The sequence below is a fragment of the Hydra vulgaris genome, chromosome 05 (assembly GCF_038396675.1).
Source record: "Hydra vulgaris chromosome 05, alternate assembly HydraT2T_AEP".
NCBI lineage: Eukaryota > Metazoa > Cnidaria > Hydrozoa > Anthoathecata > Hydridae > Hydra > Hydra vulgaris.
Window position 1 is genome coordinate 9431000 of NC_088924.1, and position 25884 is coordinate 9456883.

Sequence of the window (25884 nt, forward strand, 5' to 3'; positions counted from 1 at the left end):
ACCTTATTGAAATGCACCTTAATGAAATGTCAAGAAATCACCAAATAGGCACTAAAAAAATATAATTTTTTTATTACTGTAAGAATCTTAGAAAACTCCTATTGTTACTAATCACTGAATTTATAATAAAGTTAAAATATTACTATATATTTAAGTTTAAAACTTTCTATATATATTTAAGTTTAAAACTTTTTTTGTTGATTTCAAAAAATCGTCTGTAAAGCAGTAAATTTTGTCGGCGCCGACGTCTGCGCAGACAAATTACACTGTCTGCGCAGATCTGCGCAGACATTCCGAACCCTAGAAAAAATTCCTAAGAATAAAGAAATAAAAAAAATTTAGAAACTTAAGTTTAGTCTTTATAAAGAAAAAAATTAAAAAGCTTGTCCCCGTTTTTTTCTAGAAATTTATAATTTTACAATAAGAAGCTATTGGAAATTGTCAAGTTATTAAGTATTGAACGTCGCTAACTCAAAAAAAGATTTTAAAGAATCACATTTTCTACCTTTAAAAATTATCAAAATAAAGCAACTAAATAATGAGTAAGTATAAAAATGGTCAGAGTGGAATAAACTTACCATGACCCATATTATATAGGTCATAGTAAGTCCATTATTCTATATATTTTTAAGTTTACTTCCACATTTTTAAACTTTTTATGCTGATTGTAAATAGTTAACACACCTCAAGCGGGTATTTTAAATATTATTTAGACTGGTACCAATATCTGAACTGCTAGTAAATAGTTGTGTGTGCAATCGCTACTGAAGCGTTTAAACTTTTTTTTTAGTTTTTTCTTTGTTAATATATATATATATATATATATATATATATATATACACATACATACATATATATATATATATATATATATATATATATATATATATATATATATATATATATATATATATATATATATTATATATATATATTATATATATATATATATATTATATATATATATATATATTGATATTTAAGGCTGCTTTGTATTATAATAATAAAACTCATATAATATAATAATAAAACAAAACTCATAGTCGTAAAAGAGTGCTCAATATTAAAAAAATATTTCAAATAGAGCGATATACATATATATTAACGAAGAAAAAAAAAACTTTTTCTATAGTACTTTAAGTTTCATGCCTATACGGCAATCATCAGCCATCGAATACAAATTCAAAAACAAAAAAACTGCTAAAAATTACAAAATACTGCATAGTGGAATCTTTACTTGATGGCAACCAAAAAAAAAAAAAAATATTAGCTAATCACTGGTGTCAAAAAAAGATAAGAGGAATTTATTCTTGTGTCTGCATTTTGAAATCAACAATAGAAGTTATCACCTTTATATGTTAAAATAAGGAATTTTTCGTATAAGCAAAGATTGCAAATTTTTGACGTTAAAAGGATTGCAAGTGTTATAAGGATTGCAACGTTTTATAATTTTCTACTTAACTAAGGGTGTAAACATTTTGTCTTTTATGTCCAAAATTTCTTTAAACAACTCGGTATCATTTTTATATTTATTAAGGTTAAAAGATTTTAGATGATTAGCATACCAAAATTTAAATGGAGTTTCACATAAGCCAATATATACTTTTTCTTTGTAGTCAAGTTTATTTGACAACATGGTGGTTTGATAAACGATGTTCTTCGACAAGCACTGATTGTTCATGGGACAGATGGATTTGTTGATACAGTTGCATGTTTTTCCCTCATCTTTACCTTGGCTACATAATACCCTGTGATTGTGCCAATTAATGATGGACTTGATGTTTGGCATACACGAGTAGCTTATTTTAATGGCATTTCGATTGAATATCTCATGAAGTTTGTGACCAACCAGAAAGTGCAGGTCTACCATGCTCAAAAAACGACTGCCTATTTTTGTTGCAACATTGGTATGAAAGGTGGGTTGTACCAGATTGTTTAAAATTATTTTTGTTAGAAGAATTGGTTGACAATCTTAGTTCGATAGTTTGAGGAAGGCTTTTTAGTATACTAGGAGGGCGGTTAGAGGCAGCATTTACATAACTGATGGAATTACCAGGCATGCAATAAGGCTGGAAAGAACTGTCATTAAGATTTAACATTAAGTCCAAATAATTAACAATTTTAAAATTACTGCTGATAGATATAAGAAGATCATTATTCTTAAAAATGTTCACAAAGTGCTTTTTAATTTTTTCCATCTGTTGGCCACTCCGGTTCTTAAACACTGCTAGACCATCATCTCTATACAATCCGACCAAATCCCACCATTGTTAAATAATAATGATTTCCGGGCGTGATATATTATCTTTTTTTCATCTTGTTTTATAATTAAGTATTTTTCAGCAAAGGTTATAGCATTATTCAGTAAATTTTCACTAACTGAAGGATGAAAATCAGTTATATCGAAAATTAAGAATTTGTTTAGATGTTTTTCTTTAATACTTTGAAACCAATCTATAACGCTCTGTGAGTTTAGCCGTTGGTTGATACAAACTTTTTTTCTAAGATCACTGTTTATTTTTGGTAGAATAACTTTAGAAATTCTTCCTACTTTGTTTTTTGCAAGATTTAATAGGCGAACTGTAGGGTTGTTTAAAAAATTATCCTTGTGGTTTTTTAGAGTGATAAAACAATTGGATGTGCCATTTAATTTAATTCTGTTGAAAACATCATGATTAGTTAAAAGGTGTTTACTTTCAATATTTATTCGATCTTTCAGTTTTTGGTCAGCCTTTCTATATGTAGATCTAATGGCGTTCTTAAGGAGGTGGTTATACTCTTCTTTGGAAATTCTGTACATATTGGAGGTTTTGTCAGCTTGAGTTAAAGTTTTATGTGATTTGCGCAAAGATTTTATATCGCAAGAAAGCTTTTCTTGAAACTTGTTGTTCACTTTACGAAATTTAATATTTTTAACTAGATTAATTAAATCATTTTCAAACATAGCCTTTTCTTTTAAATGTGGAGGACATTTTGCAGATTTAATGCCACAGTTTTCGGGTTTGGATGAATTAGTTTCATCAGAAAATTTGTTAAGAAAGAACAAAGCTTTCCATCTCATTCTTTTTATGAGTGCTTCAGTCTTGCTCAGTAACTGTAATAAGAATTCTTTTTTTGTTGGAATAGGAATATTTTTGACTGAGTAATTAAAGTTTATTTTCTCCATTGTGTGGACGACTTGGAGTAGAGTGCTCAACTAATTGGAGCATATATATTGATATTTAAGGCTGTTTTGTATTATAATAATAAAACAAAACTCATAGTTGTAAAAGAGTGCTCAATATTAAAAATATATTTCAAATAGAGTGATATACATATATATTAACGAAGAAAAAACAACTTTATATATATATATATATATATATATATATATATATATATATATATATATATATATATATATATATATATATATATATATATATATATATATATATATATATATATTAGGGGTATGACAATTTTGCAACCCTGTATCCGCATACTCAATATAGTAAAGTTTTTATGCAAAAATCAAGAAAATATCAAACATTTGTACAAAATCTCAAAAAAGTTTACCCCCCCCCCCTCGTTTAAAAAGAAGATTTAAAGAATATAAGAAATGTAATTTTGCAATACATGTTCCAGTACTTTATGGAAAATCGATAAAACATGAATAATTAAAATAATTTTACAGTGTATTTGACAATAAGAATTTAATGTTAAGTTTTTCTTTGCAATGACATAAAAGCAATAAATCTTGCATCACTTTTACGGCACGTTCTACATGTATATATAACCGTTGTGTTGAAATAGGTGTTGGCTCTGTAGACCAAAATGTCTTCAACGATTTTAATGCATGTATTTTGAAATAATAACTTCAGGTTTTCATACTCTTGCAGTAATCTTGTCAGAAAAGGGTAATGAAGATTTGGTGATGTTGTTGATCTTTAAAAAAATATCATTCATGACATGTTTTAAAAGAGTAACTAAAATATGGTGTTGGCATCCTATAAAAGTAGATTTTTCTAGTCTAATGGTTTTGAAATGTTTCTGTAACAGTGTTATTACACCAATTCTTATTCCTGTATTTGCAGATGTTGTGTCAGATACAATCATTTTTATGGCTGGCCACAGCTCATATTCATCCAGCACAAGTTTTATCCCATTAAATATTGTTTCATCTTTTCCATTCATCAGCTTGAAAACAGCAAGTCTAACTTCTCTCTTTTCATTTTTCAAAACAATTACTTGATGTTCCATTTTCTTTATGTGCTTTCCATCAACGTGTTAAGACCACTTTTCATTTTTTAAGTTCTCCATATAATTTGCTTTCAACTTTTCTCCTTCTTTCATGACACATTTTTAGACACCACTTTGAGTTGGAGTAGGAATAGAAATTCCACCTTTTGATAGAGTTTTGCAGACTTTTTGTGCTTTTTCTGTACTAATCTTCGCAGAATCACTAAATTTACAGTCAAATTTGTTTTTTCGTCTTTTAAATGATGATGACGAACTTTTTACATCTTCAGCCTAAGTATCACTGCTGGAACACTGCTCTTCAGTTTCTGAATGACCTCCTTAACTAGCTGATTCATTGAAATCTTGGTCTTGGCTGATGGACATTTGTTTCTTTATCAACACTAGTTTCTTGGATGAATACCTTCAGTATCTTCAATTGTGGTACAATATCCAGCTCTTCCATTTGTTGACATTTGCAGACCATAAAATTCTTTATCTTTCTGACATAACCATTCACCTTTCTCATCAGTTATGTTAAACAATTGGGTAAAATTTTGAGTTCCGGATTTTCAACTATCTTTCTCAAGTTTTTTCAATACATTTTCTATTTTTCATTCTGATACTGATTTCCCTTGTAGAACTGGAATATTCAGCTTTCTCCAGAGTAGTTTAGTTTCTTTAGCCACAATTGCAACTCTCTCCTTTCTGGTTTTCACATTTGATGAAAAACTTTTGTATCAATCAATGATATGCTGTTCTGTTGGCATTTTATTCATTTCATTAATACTTTTAACAACAGATGTACATCTACTTGAAGTCTTATCTTTCTCAAACCTCACTAAATTTGATTCCCAAACTTTCTTATTCTTGTCTGAAGCAAGACCATTATTGGCCATTTTTGTATGACTATTACGTTATTTATAACTCATAAAAATAACACTAAAAAGATAGGAAAAACTATTTTCAGCTTAAGGTATGATCTTTTTCAAAAATTAACATCAAAAACTTATATTCTCTGTTTATAAATATAATTTCTCTACTTATGGTGACATGAGGGATTGAAAATTCTTTAATAAAATTTTTATAAAAACTAAAAAAAATAAAATAACTTAACTTAAAAATAAAAATCTTAACAAATGATAATATGAATAAAAAATAAGCCAGAAAAAAATAAAAGCATAAAATTAATAAATGTTTTTATTTTAATTTAAAAGTGTTAAACTACGAAGAATTTTGAAAAAATTGAAGTTTCAAAGTTATTCAATCATTTAATTATTATTTATTATTAATACTAAATTAATTAAAAAATTTGAAACTTTGATATTTTCTTATGTCTACAAAGCAAATAAAACTTAAAAAAAAAACTATCTGTTAGTAGGATTAAGATGAGGAGCCTTCTTAAGCTGAAATAATAGTCGTGCTTCATTTTTAATCAATCTAAGCGCTATATTAACATGGGAATATAGGAAAAATTATTAGGTTTGAACTATTAATTAAGATGCTTTTAAATCAAATTATTTAAATTTGAACTTTTAATTTTTGATGCTTCTAAATTAAAAAAAAAAAATTAGTTTTATGCTTTTATTTTCTCTGACTAATCCTTTATTTATTTCATCATTTTTTAAGTTCGTTTTTCTTTTCAGTTTATGGTTTGTTTATTTTTAATTTTTTCTTTAAATTAGCTTGGTTTTTTCAGGACATTTTTTAAAACACATAAATTATCAATATATGCAAAAAACCGTGGCCAAGTTGTCAAAAAAATATTGTATTGTATGCATGGTCATATAAGGCATATGATCACATGCGTCTCCTGAGAAGGCCTGATATATATATACATACATATATATATATATATATATATATATATATATATATATATATATATATATATATATATATATATATATATATATATATATATATATATATAAATTCAAACTTAATAATTCAAATAATTTAAACTTAATAATTCAAATAATTTAAACTTAATAATTCAAACTTAATAATTCGCATAAAAATTACGTTTGATAGTTGTGCAATTTACAAATGTAACAAGTTAAGAAAAAAAAACAAAGAAAATTTTGATTTTATTATTCTAATTTTTCATCAAAAATATTCAGCAAAAGAAAAAAAAAGATGTTATACAACGCTTAAAAAAAGAAATCATAAAAGAAACATATTAAAAAACTTTTATTTATCATCTTGCAATAGCAATAACATTTATATAGACAAATTCTCATAACAAACAATAACAAAAACAATTACCAAATTTTTTTAAAAAGTTAAAAAACAAAACAAAAAATTATTAGCTAAAAATTAGTACACAATAAATTTTATTTTATATTAGTGCAACTTTTGATATTTTAATTTTTTGCTTGTTTGTTTGTTTTGTTATAATGATTGATTTTATCAAAAAAATGAAAAAACATTATTACAAACTTTAAACAACATCTTATAAAGATTTTATTTTTTTTATAATTAAAAAAACTTCTTTTATAGATAAAACTCTATTAATTTTTTTGTTTGAATTTACGCTTGAATCAATACAACTCTTGCAATGTCGTTGTTTATATTTATAAATTTTATTTTGGAAAAAATAATAGTTAAGAAAAATAATACTTTATAACAAGTTATATTAGCTTTATATAATTAACAGATTGTGCGATATCAAAAAAGTAAAAACAGAAATTTCCGTATAATTTAGAAAGAATTTTGATTAAAAAAGTTTTTAAATTTAAAAAAATTAAATTTTTTTTTTCTCAGTTTTTCTTCCTCCTTTTCTATTTTTTACAAAAAAATTAAATTTCTTGTAAACATGTTATAACTTATAACACTGCATCAAAAATATTCATAAAATATACATTGAACTTTTTAGCTTGAGCAAGTGAAAGCACAATGGTATATATTTTTTAATAAATGGTACTTAGAAACTTAAATCTTTGTTTTCCACAAAGAAAACCGCTGGTAAAGTAGTTAACTTACCAGCTAAAAAAAAATTATTTTATTCTTACATTTTAACAGTTTGTTTTGATTATTCACATATTTAAAACAATTTAGGTTGACATTTAAACTAGACTTAAGGGAAAACTTCTTCAAGTATTTTTTTTGTAGTGCAGTTTGTTCTAAAGTATGGAAAGCCCTTCCAAATACGGTACAAGTTAACAATAGTATTTTACAATAACATTGTCGAATTGGCTTTTTTTTGAAGTATTAAACTTTCACATGATTTAAAAATTGGAGCTTAAGCCTTAAGTGTTGCAGAAGACACAAAAATTAGTAATAACTCTACATTTACTACTTAATTTAAATATAATATTAAAAAATCAAACCTGTGTGCAATATCTAAAAATATCATAAATCAAACCTGTGTGCAATATCTAGAGATTCAGGTTCACTTTCATCATCAGTATATCCATAATATTCTTCATCACTGTAATAATAATCGCCACCAACATCACAATCACAACAATTTATAGCATGATGAGGATATCGGCAACCACCTAAAAAAATTCATATTATAATCATTTATATATAATACTATAATATATATATCATTTACAATAATGTGAAAAAAATACATTCAAAAAAGAAGCATGACATTAAGAATCTCCAAATCACTACACACCATTTTGAAAGAAGATGTTAGCAAAGAGTTCCATCATTTCAGCCTATGATAAATTCAAAACAATGATGCAAACAAATGGTTTCAAATATTAAATTATTTAATTACATTATTTAATTAATCAATCAATATGATATTCTTTCTAATAAAGTAAAAAATTAGTTTATCAGTTAAAAATAGTATATAAGCTGTATTTTGATAGAGAGATGTTTACTGGGACTTAATGGAGAAATGTATACTAAGGCTTGATGAAAAAATGTTTATTGGGGCTTAATATTGAGATGAGATGCTTACTGGGGCTTAATGGAGATGTTTTCACTGGGGCCTAATGGAAAAATGTATACAATGATTCCAAATAGAATTGCAATTAATGACCAGTTTAGTATTTTTTGTCAATAAATTAACAAACTTTAGCAATAATACTACAAGACGTATTAAACACCAAACTTTTACTCATTCTTTTGTTTTGTTGAGAATACAAGTCAATTAAATTACTTAAATTTTTACAGAAAAATATTGCTTTACTTTGTTTCTTTATTTTTTAACTTTTCCAGAGGTAAAAAACACAAAACACATGTTTTGTGATTACTTTGTTAAAGCGAATTAGAATTAGGAAGTACCAATACCTTTTAACAAAGTATTAATACAAAAATAGTCAGCTTTATATAAAACAATTTTCACTCCTAAAATATATACATGTGTGTGTTGGTGTGTTCCACAGCAGAAAATGTTAAAGTAATCAATTTTTAATCTCTTTTTTGTCAATCCTTCAACAGATTGTCAATGTTTAACAGATGGGTATTGAAGTATGAAAATTAAAAATATATTTTTAATAATAAATTTTTCTATAGTTTTTATTATGGTTTTGAAAGTCATCCTACTTTCAAATGTCTTATGTTAAAAGACGCATTATTTTTAAACTTTTCACTGTGAATTGAATTGCATAATCTGATTTATTTTACTCTGGAAATGAAGCTGACATCTTCAATTTATTGTTGGTCAAATATTTTACTTTTTTATAAAGAAAACTTCAAGAAAGTAACATAAAAACGTTTGCAATTTTCATGCAACATTAAAATATAAATGATAAAATTATGTTTTTCAAAAGCCTTGTTAAAAAAACAAAAAATTTTTTCAATTAATATATGTGTGTTGATATTAAATCTTATGTTTTTGCATTTAAAGCTTTGAATAGAGGTGCTTAATTAAAGCACATCTAATTTTGAATTTGTGTAATGTGAGTTAAAACTTTGTGAATCAACCTAAAAATTGTTTTTGATTCAATAGCTTTTATAAACTTTGATGACTTTGATGAAAAACCTCTAAAAGAGCAACTGATTATTTGTATAAACTTTGAATGAATGAAACTTAATTAGAAATTCTTTAGTTTTTTAACTTAAAAAATAAGATACACCACGATTACTACTGATATTACTTTTAAACAATGACTTCTAACAGTTGTTAATAAACATTTTTTTTTATATATAAAATAAATGTTTATATGTTAGGGCAATTTAAGTAAATGACACTATTGAAACTACTGGGTGTTTAAATAATGAAAATCCTATTTTAAAGGATATTCTTTTGAAAAAAACAAACAAAAAAAAAACAACAGATTCCTGGCTTCTAGAGGAGCATATCTCAATTAGACCAATAGCTTTTTGGTAATATTAGTCAATTTTGTCTTTGAAATTGACTAATAATACCTTGTATGCTATAAATAGGAAAATACATGACATTAAATATGAAGACATGCAAACAACTTTCCATCCAGCTCACCAATTTTTTGTTGCAGAGATATGAGCTGACATGGTTGCAATTTTGGTAATCGCAACCGTGCGATTATTTTTCTGCATATCATAATTATTTTTCTGCGTATCATAAGATAAACAGTAATTTTGGTCTTAGGTTCGCAAACTTTTTGTCATAATTAAAATTTTTTAGTTTATCTTATTCATTAAATGAACAGCTTTTATACATAACTGCTATAAATTAAGTGATAACAGATAACAGTGATAAAGTTGTTGCACATGTAATGTAAAGTAAACATGGAACACACCATATTTACACATAAATAGGCTTTGGATGGAATGGCAATTACAGCTCATGTAAACGCTCCTCTAAGCCAGTTTACACAACCAAAAGCTTGATCCTGCAAAAATTAAAAAAACCGAAGAAATTTTTTAAAATACTTAAACATTTTGAGGTTTTTTTAAATTTTAGTTATTAACTTCAGCAGGAGTAAAAAATTTTGTATTTGATAAATAATTATAAAATGTTATTATCATAATTTTTCTTTATTCAGAGCATTTGCAAGACAAATAGTTAATGCAAAAAAAAAAAAGTACTTTTTTTCATAAGATTTCACTTTAAAATATCTTCACATTTATATCACATCTATTGCTCTTTAGAAGATCAAAATTCTGCTTGTAGTGAAAATTTGAATAGACAAGTTTTATACTTTAATCTATTGAATTTGCATAAGTCACTTTTAAATAAAGTTTTTTCAAAAAACTTTGAGAAATTATAATAAACATGTAAGGTGGTAAATGTATGTTAGTTACGTGAGGTAGTAGATACTATATTTTATTTTTTATGCTTATATTATAATGAAAGAATGAAAACAATATGTATCATAGTATAACTTTAACATAAAAAGACATAAGTGGATAAAAAGGTTATGTTGCATAAATACAAGTCTTTAATGCAGATAAATGTTTTTATTATAGCTTTTTCACATGAACTTAATAAAACCACACAAAAATCTAATCCCTTCATATACTTTATTAGCATAAAATTTTATGATATATTATAATCTTTGCAAACAACTACCATAGTCCTCAGTAACTGTTTAATTAACTGGAAAAAAAAGACCATCATTTTTTAATAACTGCTTATTAAATAATGATGGTCTTTTAAAAAATATATTCTTAGGAAAATAAATAAATACTTTAAGGGAAAAAAAAGCAAATGCTACAAACTTTTTTGTATAGATGGTATTCTACCATGTGACGTTAAAATTCGCGGTTGCCATACTGTATGGCAAATAAAGTAAACAAAGCGAGCGTTTATTACCATAAAGTATTTAATTACAATTATTTAAATAACATACCTTGAAGTAGATAGATTTTAAAAGATTATTTTTGTATAAATTTATGTAGAATTTAATTCTATATCTCACAATATAAGTAATTTATTTTTGCTTAAAATAAAATTCTATTAAGTAACTTGTTTTCAAAGGAGTATTATATTATAATACACCTTTGAAAACAAGAATTTTGAATGCTTTGGAGTACTTTATATACAGTTTACTTATTCAAACATTACTAATAATTTATAAGTAATGTGTTAATAAGTACACTGTAAATAAAGTACTCCAAAGCATTCAAAAATAGACTTAATTATTTTTGTTTTACATTTTGAACATTTTCTTTTAAGTATCATAACACATAAGATTCTTTTTCTCTTTTTTTTTTTTTAATATTTTTGTCAATTTGCTAACATACATAACTCAGACACAGTGAACACATTTTGGTTGTTTAAACATGTTAAATAACTTATTAAATAGTATCAATATTTCAAAATGCTATGTATATAAATAATATGCTGAATTACTTATCAAATTGCTTTAGTATATTAAAAGTATTTAATAATGATTAATAACAATAATAATTGGCAACAAGCGAAACCACAAACTTAGAAGAATGTGTCATTTTAGAAGCAATCAACACTCGTGCTAAAGTTGTAAGCAAGTTGCAGAGGATCCAAATGATTATAACTTTATTATAAACTTCAAATTGTTGAAATTAAATATGCTTCTTTTTGCTGTCATGTCAAGAATTTTTTTTTTATAAAAAAGACTTTTTATTGACAAATTAACTTATCACATGGGTGCTGTTCATAAGTTAAACTTTAAATTTAAAAGCTTGCTTAAAAGCAGTGTTTTTAATTAACCATTCTTTGCATCAAAAACTGCTGCAAATAAAAGTTTTCATAGTAGACAAAATTTATTGAAAGATCTGCATTAGCTTTAGTAGGAACAGGACACGAATCAAATTCTAAATTTTTTTGAAATAATTTGTAACATTTCAAGGATTTCTATAAACAATATTAGTAAATACGTAATAGATCTGTAAGTATTAAAACATTTTCAAGCAAGCTGTTATAATGTTTAGAAGATCTATTTCATTTTATCGATTAGTTTGCAATGAGTTTCTCAGAAGGTGACTCTTTGCCATTTAAAGATGTTGTTAGTTGTTAGGCCTTATGAACAATTCTATATATTACCACTGAAAGTAAAGTGTGTTGGATATGTGCAGTTTTTTTCTAATTTCATTGCATTCAACGATGAGTGTAAACAACTGGAATTTAATAATGGATCTCAATAATGACTTAATAACACAACATTTTGTTGATACTATAAACTAACATGATTCTGAACATTTTAAGTTATCTGAATTTTTAAAATATCAATTTTCAAATATAAGTATTTCAAAACTATGCTCAAATTAACAAAAAAATGCTGAGCTAGCACATTTAAAATAATATACATTATAACTTTTTTTTAAATTATGGTCTATATAAAGTACAACTTCTCTAATTTGAATTTTATAGGTGAAAATAAAAGTTTAAATAAAGAGATTTTTTAATTATAGAAAGTTGGTTTACTTATTTTCATTATACATTTAAAAAGAGACTGTTTTGAAACATGTGTAAAAATACACTTGAGTTGTCATCTAAGAGGTGTTGTGGATTGCAGCAGTTAATAGGCAAAAAGAACCAAATCCTCGAAAGTATGCTCTGCTCACTTTAATTCTGACAGAGTATTACCTGAACAATGAATGATATATATATATATATATATATATATATATATATATATATATATATATATATATATATATATATATATATATATATATATATTATTTTAAATGTAATATGTAGCAGGACTTTTAAGTACTTATAGACAGCAACTTTTTCATACTTTTTTTTTTTTAGTTCAGTTTATAAGAAACATAATAAGAAACAAAATAAATATCTCAATGATATTGATATTCCTTATTAATTTTCTTGTATGCTTTAACAATACATATATTTAGGCTCATCCATAAATAAATTATTTGTAGGCATATGTGCATACTTTACAGAAGTACTCCACAGGAGGAAGTGATTTATGATTTGGTTCCCATTCCTTAAATTTCAATTTATACGGGTCTACCCCACTAACAAGCTGTAATTTTGTAACATAATGAATCGCAGTAGCAGCCTGTAATGTTTGAGCATATTCTTCATTTTCACAACAATATATACAGCTAAATACCTATCGTTGAAATAAAAAAATAAAATATTACGAATTTGGAAATAAAAATTTGACGACTTGCTGAAGATCCTTTTTTGTGGAGGATTTCATGGACATTTACTACTAATTTTAAGTTTTTGGGGTTTATCCTCTCTTACCTTAATACCTTATAGATTTATTTATTGTAATGGTTCCTATAGAAAGAAAAACTACAATTTTAAATATTTTTATCTGCATTCCACAATTTTACATGATTCGCAGTTCTCTGACAATACCTGAACACTATTTTAATACTGTTATGAGGTTTTATAACTCTATTGAATGATGAATGGCCTTTTTTCAAATTATTTTAATTTCTTTAAGCAGCACAAGCCATGAATAATACTGCAACAGCTTCATATGCTTTAGAAGTGTTTATTTGGTGGCACAAGATCAACATACAACATACTTGTACTATACATAAAAGCCCTTGAAATGTTACAACTTATTTTATAAATTTTTTGATTTGATTCGTATCTTTTACTTCTTACATATCTTGAAACCACTGAAGACCTTTATATCAAACTTTCATCAAATGTGTATACTTTTCTTAACTGCAGGGTTCAATGTAAAGAGCAGCTTTTAGACACACAGCTTTTAACTTTAAAGTTTAATTTATGAGCATCAACCATGCGAGGAGTTAAATTGTAAATAAAAAGTCTATGCTTTATGAAAAACATTCTGGAATTTCAGCTGAAGGTAAACATAAATTTTCAACAATTTAAAGTTTATAGTAATCACTCTTCTTCTTTTTCATTCACAGAATCATTCAATTTCCAGTTTTTCACTTTAATACTCTTAAAGTTGTCATGGCAAAACACCAATTGCCTTGTATCAGTGCAAAGGTTTTCCCTGCTACAAGTTACGATATTTCCTGACGAACTGAAAACTCTTTCAGATGGGAAACGTGATGCAGGAATGCAAAATATGGATCTGGAAATTTTAGCCAAGATGGGAAGAACCTTTAAATAGTCTTTCCACCAGGTTAAAACGTTTGTGTTGCTTCTGGTGACAGGCTTTGGCATTGAAAAAAAAGAGGACATTTCCTTAATTGAAAACATATCATCCATTGCAATATCTTTGACCTGCGATATATTAGCAAAACAAAAGTCTATTGGCTCAATGAACTGAAAATCTTCTGTGCTTGCTATAGATATAACTTTTTCAGGGTTGGGGTTATAGATGGCCACTATTTGCTCTTTGGTTGATTCAAAACACTAAAAAAATAGCACAATGTTGTAATACTTTTTAAGTTTTTATAATAAAATTTATAGTTAAACTTACTTCAAATTTTTCTAAAACAGTTCCTTGATAATATGGCTGTAGAAAATGTGCAAAACTGTTACTAAAATTCTCTGAACCACATTTTGGCAATTACTTTAACATAAGGCACTATAAAAGAAGCAAATTTTATGTTATATTACAATTAATTGAATATTATGAATATAAATTTAGGCACAAAGTAGGTTAAAAAACCAACCATCAAGTTTATTGCGTTCTTTTTTAATTTCTTTACAGGTTAAGAATGAGTTTTAGAAGAAAGTGATTGATGAGTTTTAGAAGAAAGTTTTATTCAGATGTCAAGAGCATCTTGAATTTCATTATTCTCTTCAAATAAATTTTGTTTCATTGTTTTTAATGCTCTACCTAAACAAGTATTAATCCTATGATCGTAACACAAATCAGCATCAGTTACATGCTTTGAAAGCATAATTGCTTTTATCATGTTGCTTGCAGCATCAGTTATCCTCACTTTTTGTTTTGCTTTTAAGCCGACAACTGACTCAATCATTTTGTCTATTCCATTAGCAATATGTTGAGCAGTATGGCGTTCTGAAAACTCTTCACAGTTAATGACAAACTTTCTCAAAGTGTAATCATCAGCAATGTAACGCAGAGTTAATAAATGAATCTACTGCCCAGCAGTCAGTGGTGAATCCTACCCCATCTACAATTTTTAGTTCAATTGTCAACTTTTTATCTAATGTTGCTTTCATATTCCAATTCATCATGGGTAACTTATATTTAGAAAATGTACTATTTTTTATATTAGCATGGGGATCAAAACTATGAAAAAACTATTTAAAACCTTGAGATTCAACTATACTGAAAGGTAGAGATTCGCAAACCAAAAACTTTGTGATATTAAGATCAATAACCAGCTGTTTTTGTTCCTCACTTTTATATTTTGAAAGTTGAGAAACTATATTGTTTTGTGACTTAATTACTGTTGTTTTGTTGTCTGTTGTACTGTTGTATTGTTTTGTTTGTCAATGTTTTTTGAACTACTTGAGCAAGCTGAATCTTCTCGCATAACTCTTTTTTTTTTTTGCTGCTGGACCTTGTATTGATCCTTTGATATACTTATCTGAAATTAAAAAACAACTTTTCAGTTAAACTATTTAGTTAAAATTAAAACCAGTGAAAAAATTTTTTATTTTAAATTACCTTGTGTCTCTGTAGAGTTATTTTCCTCTCCATCATTTTGATCAACTGAATTTTTTAATTCTTTTTTAACTAATAATTTATACAAAGATGAATGAGTTATTTTCAAGTGGTACCTCATACTGGATATTGAATCCTTAGCAAGTTTGTAAACTTTACGGCACTTTTTGCAAATTGCATTGGCAACTACTTCTCCATCTTTATTAGTTGGCTCTTTTTCAAAATAATCCCGAATAACAAAACATGTTTTTGGCATTTTACATACAATAAAGAAATGTATAAAAAAATGTCATTAAACTTTTATAATACAGATAATATGCTTTATTTATTATAATAAAAAAATGACATTGAAAAATGAAATAAATTTAAAAAAGTCAACTAACTGAAATTTATCAGCTAGAAACTTTTTTTTTTTTAATTATTTAAATTTTTGATTATATATTTTAAATTCAAGTTATAAGTTTAACAAATGTACAAAAATGTTTTAAATTTTTCATTAAAGCTATAGAATAATATTTTTGTAAAAAAAATTTATATTAATATATTTTTAAAATTTTCTTTTGAAAAAAATTTTATAAAATTTTTGCTTATATAAAATTTTTGCTAAAAGTTTCAAAACCTTTAGTTTGATAATGGCACTGTATATTGTAATTGTATATTTTTTTTGCTCCTTGTCATACATTCAACCGAACGTCGATTAAAGGAAACTCTTTTTGAAACAACTTATAATTATTTTTATATAAAACTAATGAAATTAGCGGAAATTAACAGAATTAACAGAAATTAACGAAAAATATTGATTAAAAAATTTTAACAGAAATTTTCCATTTTTACCGTCCGTTAAAATTTTTTAACGTAACAGACATTAATGGTAATGGACGGAAACGGACGGATTTACCGGACGGAAAAATCAAACACCTATGCTTAGTTTATAGTATTTTCGTTTATAGTAAAATCGTAATCATTTGGATCTTCTACAACTTTTTCGTATAAGTTTTAATTGCCTCTAAAATCATACATTCTTCTAAGTTTGTGGTTTCGTTTGTTTGTATTGTATTATTGTTCAAATTATTTACAATTACTTAATGCTAAGGTTAATTGCCTTGTTCGACCGTGTTTAGAAAATAAGTTATTTAATATTGAGTTTTAGTTTAAACAAAAAAAAAAATTTATCATGAGAAAGGGAATTAAATTCTACATAAATTTATTCAAAATAACAAACTTTTTAACTGTTTTTACGATTGGAACCATATCAACAGATAATAGTAATTAGCCTTGCATTAAACTAATGCGCATTTGTTTGACCTACAAGATGGCGTCAGAGTAACAATGTTTACATTGTGACATCATTCGAACACCATCTATTGATGTCACTTATGAACTACAAGAGCGCATTATCAGACCAGTACTTTTTTTTTTTTTTAAACCAACAAGTCAGAACTTTTTTTAAAAAAATGACATAAAAAATTAAAAAGTTTTTTGCTAATATCTCAATAAATAATTTGTTCTGGGGAGTTTGATTAACAAAATAATTATTTTATAAGGATTATTTATGATATGCTTTTCTTGGTACTTGGGGATCACTTTAACATCCTGAATTTTTTATTATGAACTTTCATTATTTCAAAATGAACTATGCTGATTGCCTGCCATTTTTTGAAACTTTAGTAGCATACAGCAAAAACTTTGTTGGGTATGACAATATATTACTTTTTTTTGTCTTATCAAAAAGAAGAGAAAACAGTGTATAACTGAACATTAAAATCAATGTTAAGACACAGTAATTGATCCAGTAATAAATGGAAGCTAATAAAGGTTGGCAGTTAGGTTGGCATTGCCAAATGCCAACCCTAATACCAAGGGCTGGTAATATTTGCCATACTTTATTCATACTGACCAAATTTTTAAACTTAGCATTAATTTTATGAATTTTTATTTAAACAAATTTTTGGATTCATTTTTTTCATGTTAACATAAAAGTTCTGATGTTAATGTTAAAGATGATGTTTGATGATTTCTTATGACTTTAATATATTAATGATGAGGATGAGCCAGAAAATACTAACCATTAGCATAAAAATTATATTTGGAAATTTTTAAGAACAAATTATTGAATTAATTTTGCATGAGAAAGTTTGATATTTTCATATATGAAGCTCAAAAATTGTAAAGATATTGCTCATAAGAAATTGCAATTAATACTCTTGCCTCATTAAGCCAAGCATTTTACCTGATTTGAACACCATCTAAAGCTGTTGATTAAAGTTCAAAGCAAATGTTTCTGAACAGAACTCAACCAGCAGATCTGAGAAAAACTATAATAAAAGCGTGGTGCCATAAAACAAATAAGGTCACTTGATGACACAATCCCACTATGAATAGAGGCTGTTCTAAAAGGTCGAGGAGCCCATACAAATATTTAAACATTTTATATATATGCGTTTATTACGTTTACTAGTAATAAGTGCATAGTATAAAAAACATTATTTTATATTATATATATATACATATATATATAATTTTTTTTAAAACATCAGATAATGGAAACTAACTCATTTCTTTATATTCATTTGAAATTTTTGCTGGCTTATGGTTCAATTAAGCAGCATAATCACCAATAACATAGTAATAAAACTATAACAAAAGGGTTAAACATAAACTTCTATATCAGCATAAGAATAGGTTTTTCCTAATGATTCCTTATTTAGAGTTTACTCTACAGTATATATCAAATTTTTTTCTTCTACAAATTATATATATAAAGTTCTATAGTTTGTTGCATTTGGGAGTACGCAGGCTTGGTCAGGATGCGGGAGGGATTGCTCTTGATAACTGACCACGAGAATAATATTCAGTTGCGAAAAGCTGGCCCGATTTTTTAGTCGTTTTGAGAACATTTCAAAAAACAAAAAGAAAGCGAAAAAAAGATTAATTGGACCGATGAGAAACAGTTACAAAAAAAAATAATCTAAAAAGTAACTTTTAATGCGAAAAAACTTAAAGCAAAATAAATTACGTTTAGAACAAATATTTTCGAAAACACCGCTCTTTTATAGTTTTTTTATAAAATTAAGCGACATTTTTTTATATAAAAAACATCTGATGATTGCTAAATAAGGAAACAAATGTTTCTTTATTAAGCAATTATTAAAGAGTTTAATATAATTTTTATTTATATACTCTTGTCTTATTTCCAGGGCTGAACAGAAGGGTTTGGGTTTATAGTCCAGGGCCCCGGAATGTTGGGGGCCCCGAAATAGACAAGAAGACTTTTTTTTTAGTCATTTTTAGGGTGTGGCACATGAAAAGGCATCCAATATAAATATAGCCCCGGCCCCGAAAAGTCTAACAAGATTCTAATAAAACTAACGCTAGCTTTAGTTTTATTTAAGCTAAATTATTTTATAAATAAAAAAGTTAATTTTTTTAATAACAATTTTATGTTTCGTGTGAAAATTTTAGCATATTTGCAACAATTCTACTTAGTAAGATGAACAATCAAATAATTAAATCTTTTTGTCACTGTAAAAATTAAATTAGATAGAAATTCACTAAAAAGATAAAAATCAACTAAAAATATTTTATGAAGAGGAAACGGAACTGCTTCATAATATCACTAATGATGTTTAGCGAGTGGGCTTTTTAATTTTAATTAGTATTTAAAACAGAAAAAAGTAACATTAAGTTAAAGGTAATGAGTTTGTAAGAATCGCAACTGAAGCAAAAATATTTAGAGCTAGTAAACCAACATGTAAGAACTTAAAAACTTTTTTTTATATTTAATAACTTTCTAAATATATATATGTGTATAAATATATATATGTGTGCAACCGTATGCTTCTTACACGAAGACTTGACATATATATACATATGTGTCTGTGTGTGTATATATATATATATATATATATATATATATATAGCGCGAGTTGCATTGTATGCATGTTTGTATTTAGTAACCAGAAACTTCTTTTAAAAATTCGAATAATACAATTTTTATAACAATTCAACAGAAAACTCTAGAACTTTATTTCGCTTAGTCAGCGTATTTTTTAAACAAATAGAGTTAGTTTGTTCAAAGATTTGGCGGGTTTTTAGTGTTGGCAGATATTCTTTTTATTCTTCCACACCAAGATGTTTTGAGAACATTCAAGTTTATGTATGTTTCCATGTATGTCCGTAAAACAAAATTTTTATTTACAGACATACATAAACTTAAATGATCTCAAAACGACTACAAACCCTGGCCAGTTTTTCGCAATTAAATATTATTTCCGTGGTCAGTAATTGAGAGCGATCGCTAACGCTTCCCGACCAAGTCTGAGTACGGAAGGAAAAAAATGATTCTTATGCCAACAAATACCTCACTTTTAATTACTTTTAATTACTTTTGACTTTCGTCCAACATTTGCGTGTTGTCAGAAAGTAAAAACCATTAAATTAATTACAAATTAATCATTTTTTTAAAAAACCGCAAAAACTCAAATTTAATTGACCAGAATGTTTTTAAAAATATTCTGAATGTTTTTAACAATATAAACAATGTTTTTATTTTTATTTTCTTTAATAAAATGTTTTTATTTTTATTTGTCAGTCGATATAGCAGCAGAGTGCTGCTATTCGACTGACAAATAGCCTGACTCGCAACGGAGTGCTGCTACATCTACTATCTTTTAGCCTGACTCACAAGGGAGTGCTGCTACATCGACTGAGGGTTTGGTTGGCGCAGGCAGTCTATCAATTAATAAAAAACAAAAATTCCGGTCTTGCATTTTAATTTTTACTTTTTGTCAACAAAATACAGAAAAACTTTCTGACAACCAGTTAAGAGTTCTATATATATATGCGGTAGTGGTGTAGTAGTAAAAGTGCTCGCTTCATAAGCAAGAGATTCCGAGTTGGATCCCCACCACGCCCCTGTTAGTACCGTGCTCAACTTGTTTTTCCACGCAGCGGCCTTGTTCGTCAAAGTTCGTGTTTTGGAGTTATAGAGTTGAGAGACGGTTAAAACCACTATTAAGTAGTCTTCTCATCTGTAGTGGCCTTCTAGGCCTTGAGGAGGTGAACAACAAGAAAATATATATATCTATGTATGTATGTATGTATATATATATATATATATATATATATATATATATATATATATATATATATATATATATATATATATATATATATATATATATATGTATATATAAACTAAATTATTATGAACTCTCTTAATACTGTTAATATTTGTTTAAAGTTACATCAGTCTGCAATTGCTAACCATAGAGTAAATTCTAAATAAAGAATTATTAGGAGAAGGCAAGAACACTTAATGTAGATTTTAGACAAGACAAAGAAATACAAAAATATCAATGCACTTTTTTGAAGGGTAGTATTAATTTGGACAGTGGATAAATGTCTTAACAAACTTTTTAACTTAAGGTAAGGAAACCTATTCTTATGCTGATATAGAAGTTTATGTTTAACCCTTTTGTTATAGTTTCATTACTATATTATTGGTGATTATACTGCTTAACTGTACCATAAGCCAGAAAAAATTTTAAATGAATATAATGAATATATGTTAAAATATTCAAATGAAAAAAAATACAAATTTTTTATGGGACTTTAAGTTTGATGTCATTTAGCATTATATATTTCAAATATTTCTTTGTCAGCCCAATATAAGGCTGAATGATTGCCGAATGGCATCAAACTTTAAGTCCCATAAATAAGTTTTTTCTTTTTTCATTTAAATATTTTAATATATTTTGATCTATTTTATAAATATCGATCATTTTTAAACCGATAAAGAGCTGTATTATATCTAACAGAATACAATGCAACTCTATAAATATATATATATATATATATATATATATATATATATATATATATATGTGTGTGTATATATATATATATGTATATATAAACAAAGCTCTTAAGAATTGTTTAATTATGCTTAATCAGTTATTTTATGTCTATTTAAATATAATAGGCCAGATGATTAAAAAAAGCAATTGCTTTTATTCAGTAATTGGTCAGTTTTACATAAATAAAAACTTCAGCAGTTTTGCACAAATTTTTATTCACGTAAAGTTAAGCCATTTACTCAGTAATTGCTCAGCTTTATGTAAATAAAAACTTAAGCAAAATTGCTAAAATTTTTATTCATGTTAAGCTGACAAATTATTGAGTAAAAGCAATTGCTTTTTTTTCGGCCTAATAATGTTAAAAAGTTGTTGGTCTTGCCAGTTTATTAATTTCAATGAATTTGCATTAAAAATATCAAAACTACTTACAATATTCATAAAGTCACTGTCATCAGTTTCATCATCCATATCTGCAGCATTTGTTGTTAGTTTTTTATAGGCAGCAGACACCTCTTGAAATTTCTAAAAGTGATTTTTTTAAAAATCTAATTATGGATAGTATTTTTTTTTTTTATGTTAATAAAATTTTATAGAAAAAATTAAATGTATTAAATGTATAAGTATAAATGTAAAAAAACACAGTAAGATGAGCATAACATCATACCACTGTAATTAAAATTAGAGTTATAAATAAAAAGTTGACTAAATATTAAAAAAACCATTGTAAATTTATATTTCTCTAAATATTACTTTCTCCATAAGTTATATGCTTGTGAGTTTCCTGTAGCTGAGTAAGAAAAACTGTTAAGAACCATTACACTAACTCTTACTTCAAAAATAGTTTGTATGTACCTTTCTTTACAAATCGCATATTAAAATTATAAAATGATTTGACAAACTCAATTGTTAAAGCAGATTCCATAAATGAATTTAAATAGAAAATAAATAAACTGTGACCTGCAAAATGATGGGTTTTAAATATGTAAAAACCTGTTGTGAATTAAAAACTTAAAAACTTTTTTTTTTATAAAAGTCTGTTGTAGCATTAATCCAAGATCTAAAACAAAACGAATATATATAGGCCTCAAACAAATAAATATATTTAAAAATATATTGGCCTTAAAAAAAAGCTCAATTAGAGGAGACCCCAAATCTATTTTTTTATATGTTGAAAATATATAGTAGGGGCCGCATTACAATTAAAGTAAATATAATTATAAATTAAAGTGATGTTTTTAATGTTATGAAATTATAACTTTATTCATAAATGGGTTCATAAACGAAATTACTTTAATTTTAAATTTCTAAAAAAGAATTTTCTTTTTTTTTTAGTTACAAAATATTGAAACATATGTTCATTATTTAAAAGACAATAATACATATAATACATACAACATATATTAAAAAATACCTTTATCAAGTAATATGTACATATGTAATAATTTGTCTATTAAAATACTATTTTTTGTACATTTGTATAATAAAGTAATATTTTATGTAGATATTATATAAATATTTCTGCTTAATAATATTAATTTTATCAATTTTGAAATTTTCTTTTGGTTATATACCAGCATAATCAGCTTGTTAAATAATATTAAATATTAATTATAGTTTTAGATTTGAATTCTTTATTTGCATAAAAAAAAAGAAACAATTCTTTATTCTTATAAATGATGTAAAAAAACTTCAACACTTTCTTAAATGTAAATTTGAAAAGGAAGACTAGATTAAATTAGAATAAATTACTGTAAAATCAAGGGGAAGTATGTTTATCAAATCAAAAGAACGATTACTAAAAAGGCATCATATTTTAAAGTGAAAATGCAAATGGAAAATATATTGTGAGAAAAACAAAATATAAAAAGAAGGCAGTTTAATATAATCCGAGCCAATATTCCCCGGCGAATATTGGCTGGGATTGAGGCAAAAGGAGGACATGGTAAATATTAAGAGTTTTTTATGAAGTTTGACATTAAAATGTTTGTAATTGTTCCATACTTTGTATAAATAATAGGTATGAAAGATGTCTTAATGATCAGTAATAAAGAAATAGCAAAAAAAAAATTTAAATTTTCAGAGAATTGTGTCAGATAGCAGGCTTGAACAGGAATGGCGTGCAATCAAACACTCTTGCTGACCATGCAAATAATTTTTTTTTTGACAACTTCATCACAACTGTTTAAATGTTTTTATGATACAAAAATTTCAGAAATGCTCAGACAAAAGAAACACCAAGCAAAACTTAAACGGCTGTCTCAATGTTAGCGTGTTTCTTCAAGTCTTTAAATTAAACATTGCAACCTACAGACTTTATAATTTTTTTAATCGCATTTAATTTCAAAGAAATTCAGTATTAAAAATGACATTATTGTAAGATTTTTTTTTTGAAAAATTAAATTTTTTTTTTTTTGAATCAATATTATTTGTTTTTGTTTCATTTGTTTTTTGAAATAAGCTTTCATCAATTGTATGACTTTCCTATAAATTTGTAGTAAGCTTAACATAAGAATGTTTTTTTATAGAGTGCAAAAACTAAATAAAAGTAAGATTTTTATGATACTCTTAAATATAATAAACATATAAAAAAAAACGTTTATCTAAACCGTTTGTTGCTATGACAGTTTTGTTCTTCTATCGAAATAACATTTTACAAATTTCTTAATTTTTAATTAATAAATAATTTTGGTAAACAACATCATTTGAGATATTTCCAGAATTCTTGAATTTTTAAGTTAAAAAATTTTTTATGAAATATAAATTTAATAAATTTACAGACAGCTTTAATTAAAGCAATAATTAATGTTTTATGGATTTGTACAATGAAATAATTCTGTCTTCATTCCTTTTAAAAATGCAAATTGTGAAATAGCTGATGGTCATTTAACTCATGTTTCTATGGCAGCAGCTCAACTTTGTCAAAAGTAAAATAATATTGACTTAGTAATTTTACCATCCCATTCTCCAACATTTTTCCAACCACTCGATTCGGGCATTTACTGTCACGTTAAAAATATCTGGCGCACAATTCTTCAACAACACTACCGAAAAACTGGTTTTAGAAATGTTGATAAGCTGACGTTTCCCTCTCTTGCTTTCGAAGTTACTTTCATCAGCAGGCTTTCAAAAGATCACATGCAGTCAATGGTTTTGAAAATACAGGTTTCTATCGCTTAAGTAAAAATGCAGTTGATAGTGAGTAACTCAAGCTTTCAGAGCTTCACAATCCACCAGCACTGAAACCAGCACCAACAACTCCATTAACATCTGCACAAATAGCACCAGCAACTCCATCAATGTCTGCATAAATAGCACTAGCAACTCCATCAACAGCATCTCAACTATCATCATTCATCACTCCTCAATTTTTTAGAGAAGAAATACAATTGGTGAGCCAAGTAATTGAAAAGAATCTCAAAAGGCACCTGCAAATAAGAAATTAAAATCAAAAGCCCAAAAAGCCAGTCAAAGTTGTAGCTGAATGTAAATGCATTACAGAACCATTGATTTTCGAGCAAGTGAAGGTAGCAAAAGATGAGTCAGAAACTAAAAAACAAGCTGAAAACCAAAACCAACGATCGAAGCAAAGAAAACTGATGATTGGCAGTGAAGTTGACCACAACAAAAACAGAAATTCAAATATGGCCGAGAATAAATGCAGTAAAGCAAAGTGTCAAAAGCCATTCAATAGTGCAATAACTGATCAGCGAAACCTTTGGTTGCAATGTGAGAAAAGTTCTTGTCGAAAATGGGTTTGTGAAAAATGTAGTCTCAAAAAAATACCATCGAATTTTATTGCTCAGTAAAAGCTCAGAAAACAATGAGTTTTTGATCTCTTCATCTCTCATGTATTAAAATTTGTAAACTGATTTTTTTTTTAAGTTTGCTTGATTATTTTGAAACTCTTTTTTCAGTCAACTAAATCCCTCCCCCAGGACCATCTTCATGGCTTTCGAAATATCCTACATTTCTTAAAAAAAAAAGGGAAAAAAAGTAGAGGGGGGAACATGCCCCGATACCTCTCAGTATCGGTGATCATGCCCCCACTTATTGAATATTGTTAGATTTCTTTTATTTAACTGATTTTAAATGTGTTTTTAAGATCTATAATTTAAAATAAAATTTATGTTGTAAATAACATAGGTGGCGAAATTCCCCCAAATAAGATTTTATTGGGGTAATTTTGCCACCCCATTTTTTCTGTTCTAATTATAGAAAAAAAAAAATTTTTTAATTAAAGTATGTAAAGTTTATAAAAATATTATTGATAATAAAAAAAATTTGATTTTTATTTTTAGTTCTCAAGTTATTTAAATTGAAAGAATTAGTGGCGAAATAACCACATCTTACTCTATCAGGGCCTATTCTAGAAAAAAACTTTGGACGCCGGTAACCCC

The 25884-nt window shown here is 26.2% G+C and overlaps 1 protein-coding gene across 2 annotated transcripts in view; it reads right to left on the reverse strand.

Moving 5' to 3' along the window:
* LOC136071836 (coiled-coil domain-containing protein 39-like) overlaps positions 1–25884 on the reverse strand; it is a 55839-nt gene that overhangs the window by 23971 nt on the left and 5984 nt on the right. For both annotated transcript variants that reach the window (XM_065797312.1, XM_065797313.1), the window contains exons 3-5: positions 21917–22009; positions 7847–7889; positions 7586–7721 (exon numbers count right to left, since the gene is read on the reverse strand). In XM_065797312.1, the coding sequence (XP_065653384.1) occupies positions 7586–7721; positions 7847–7889; positions 21917–22009 (272 nt within the window). The remainder of the gene's footprint in view (positions 1–7585; positions 7722–7846; positions 7890–21916; positions 22010–25884) is intronic.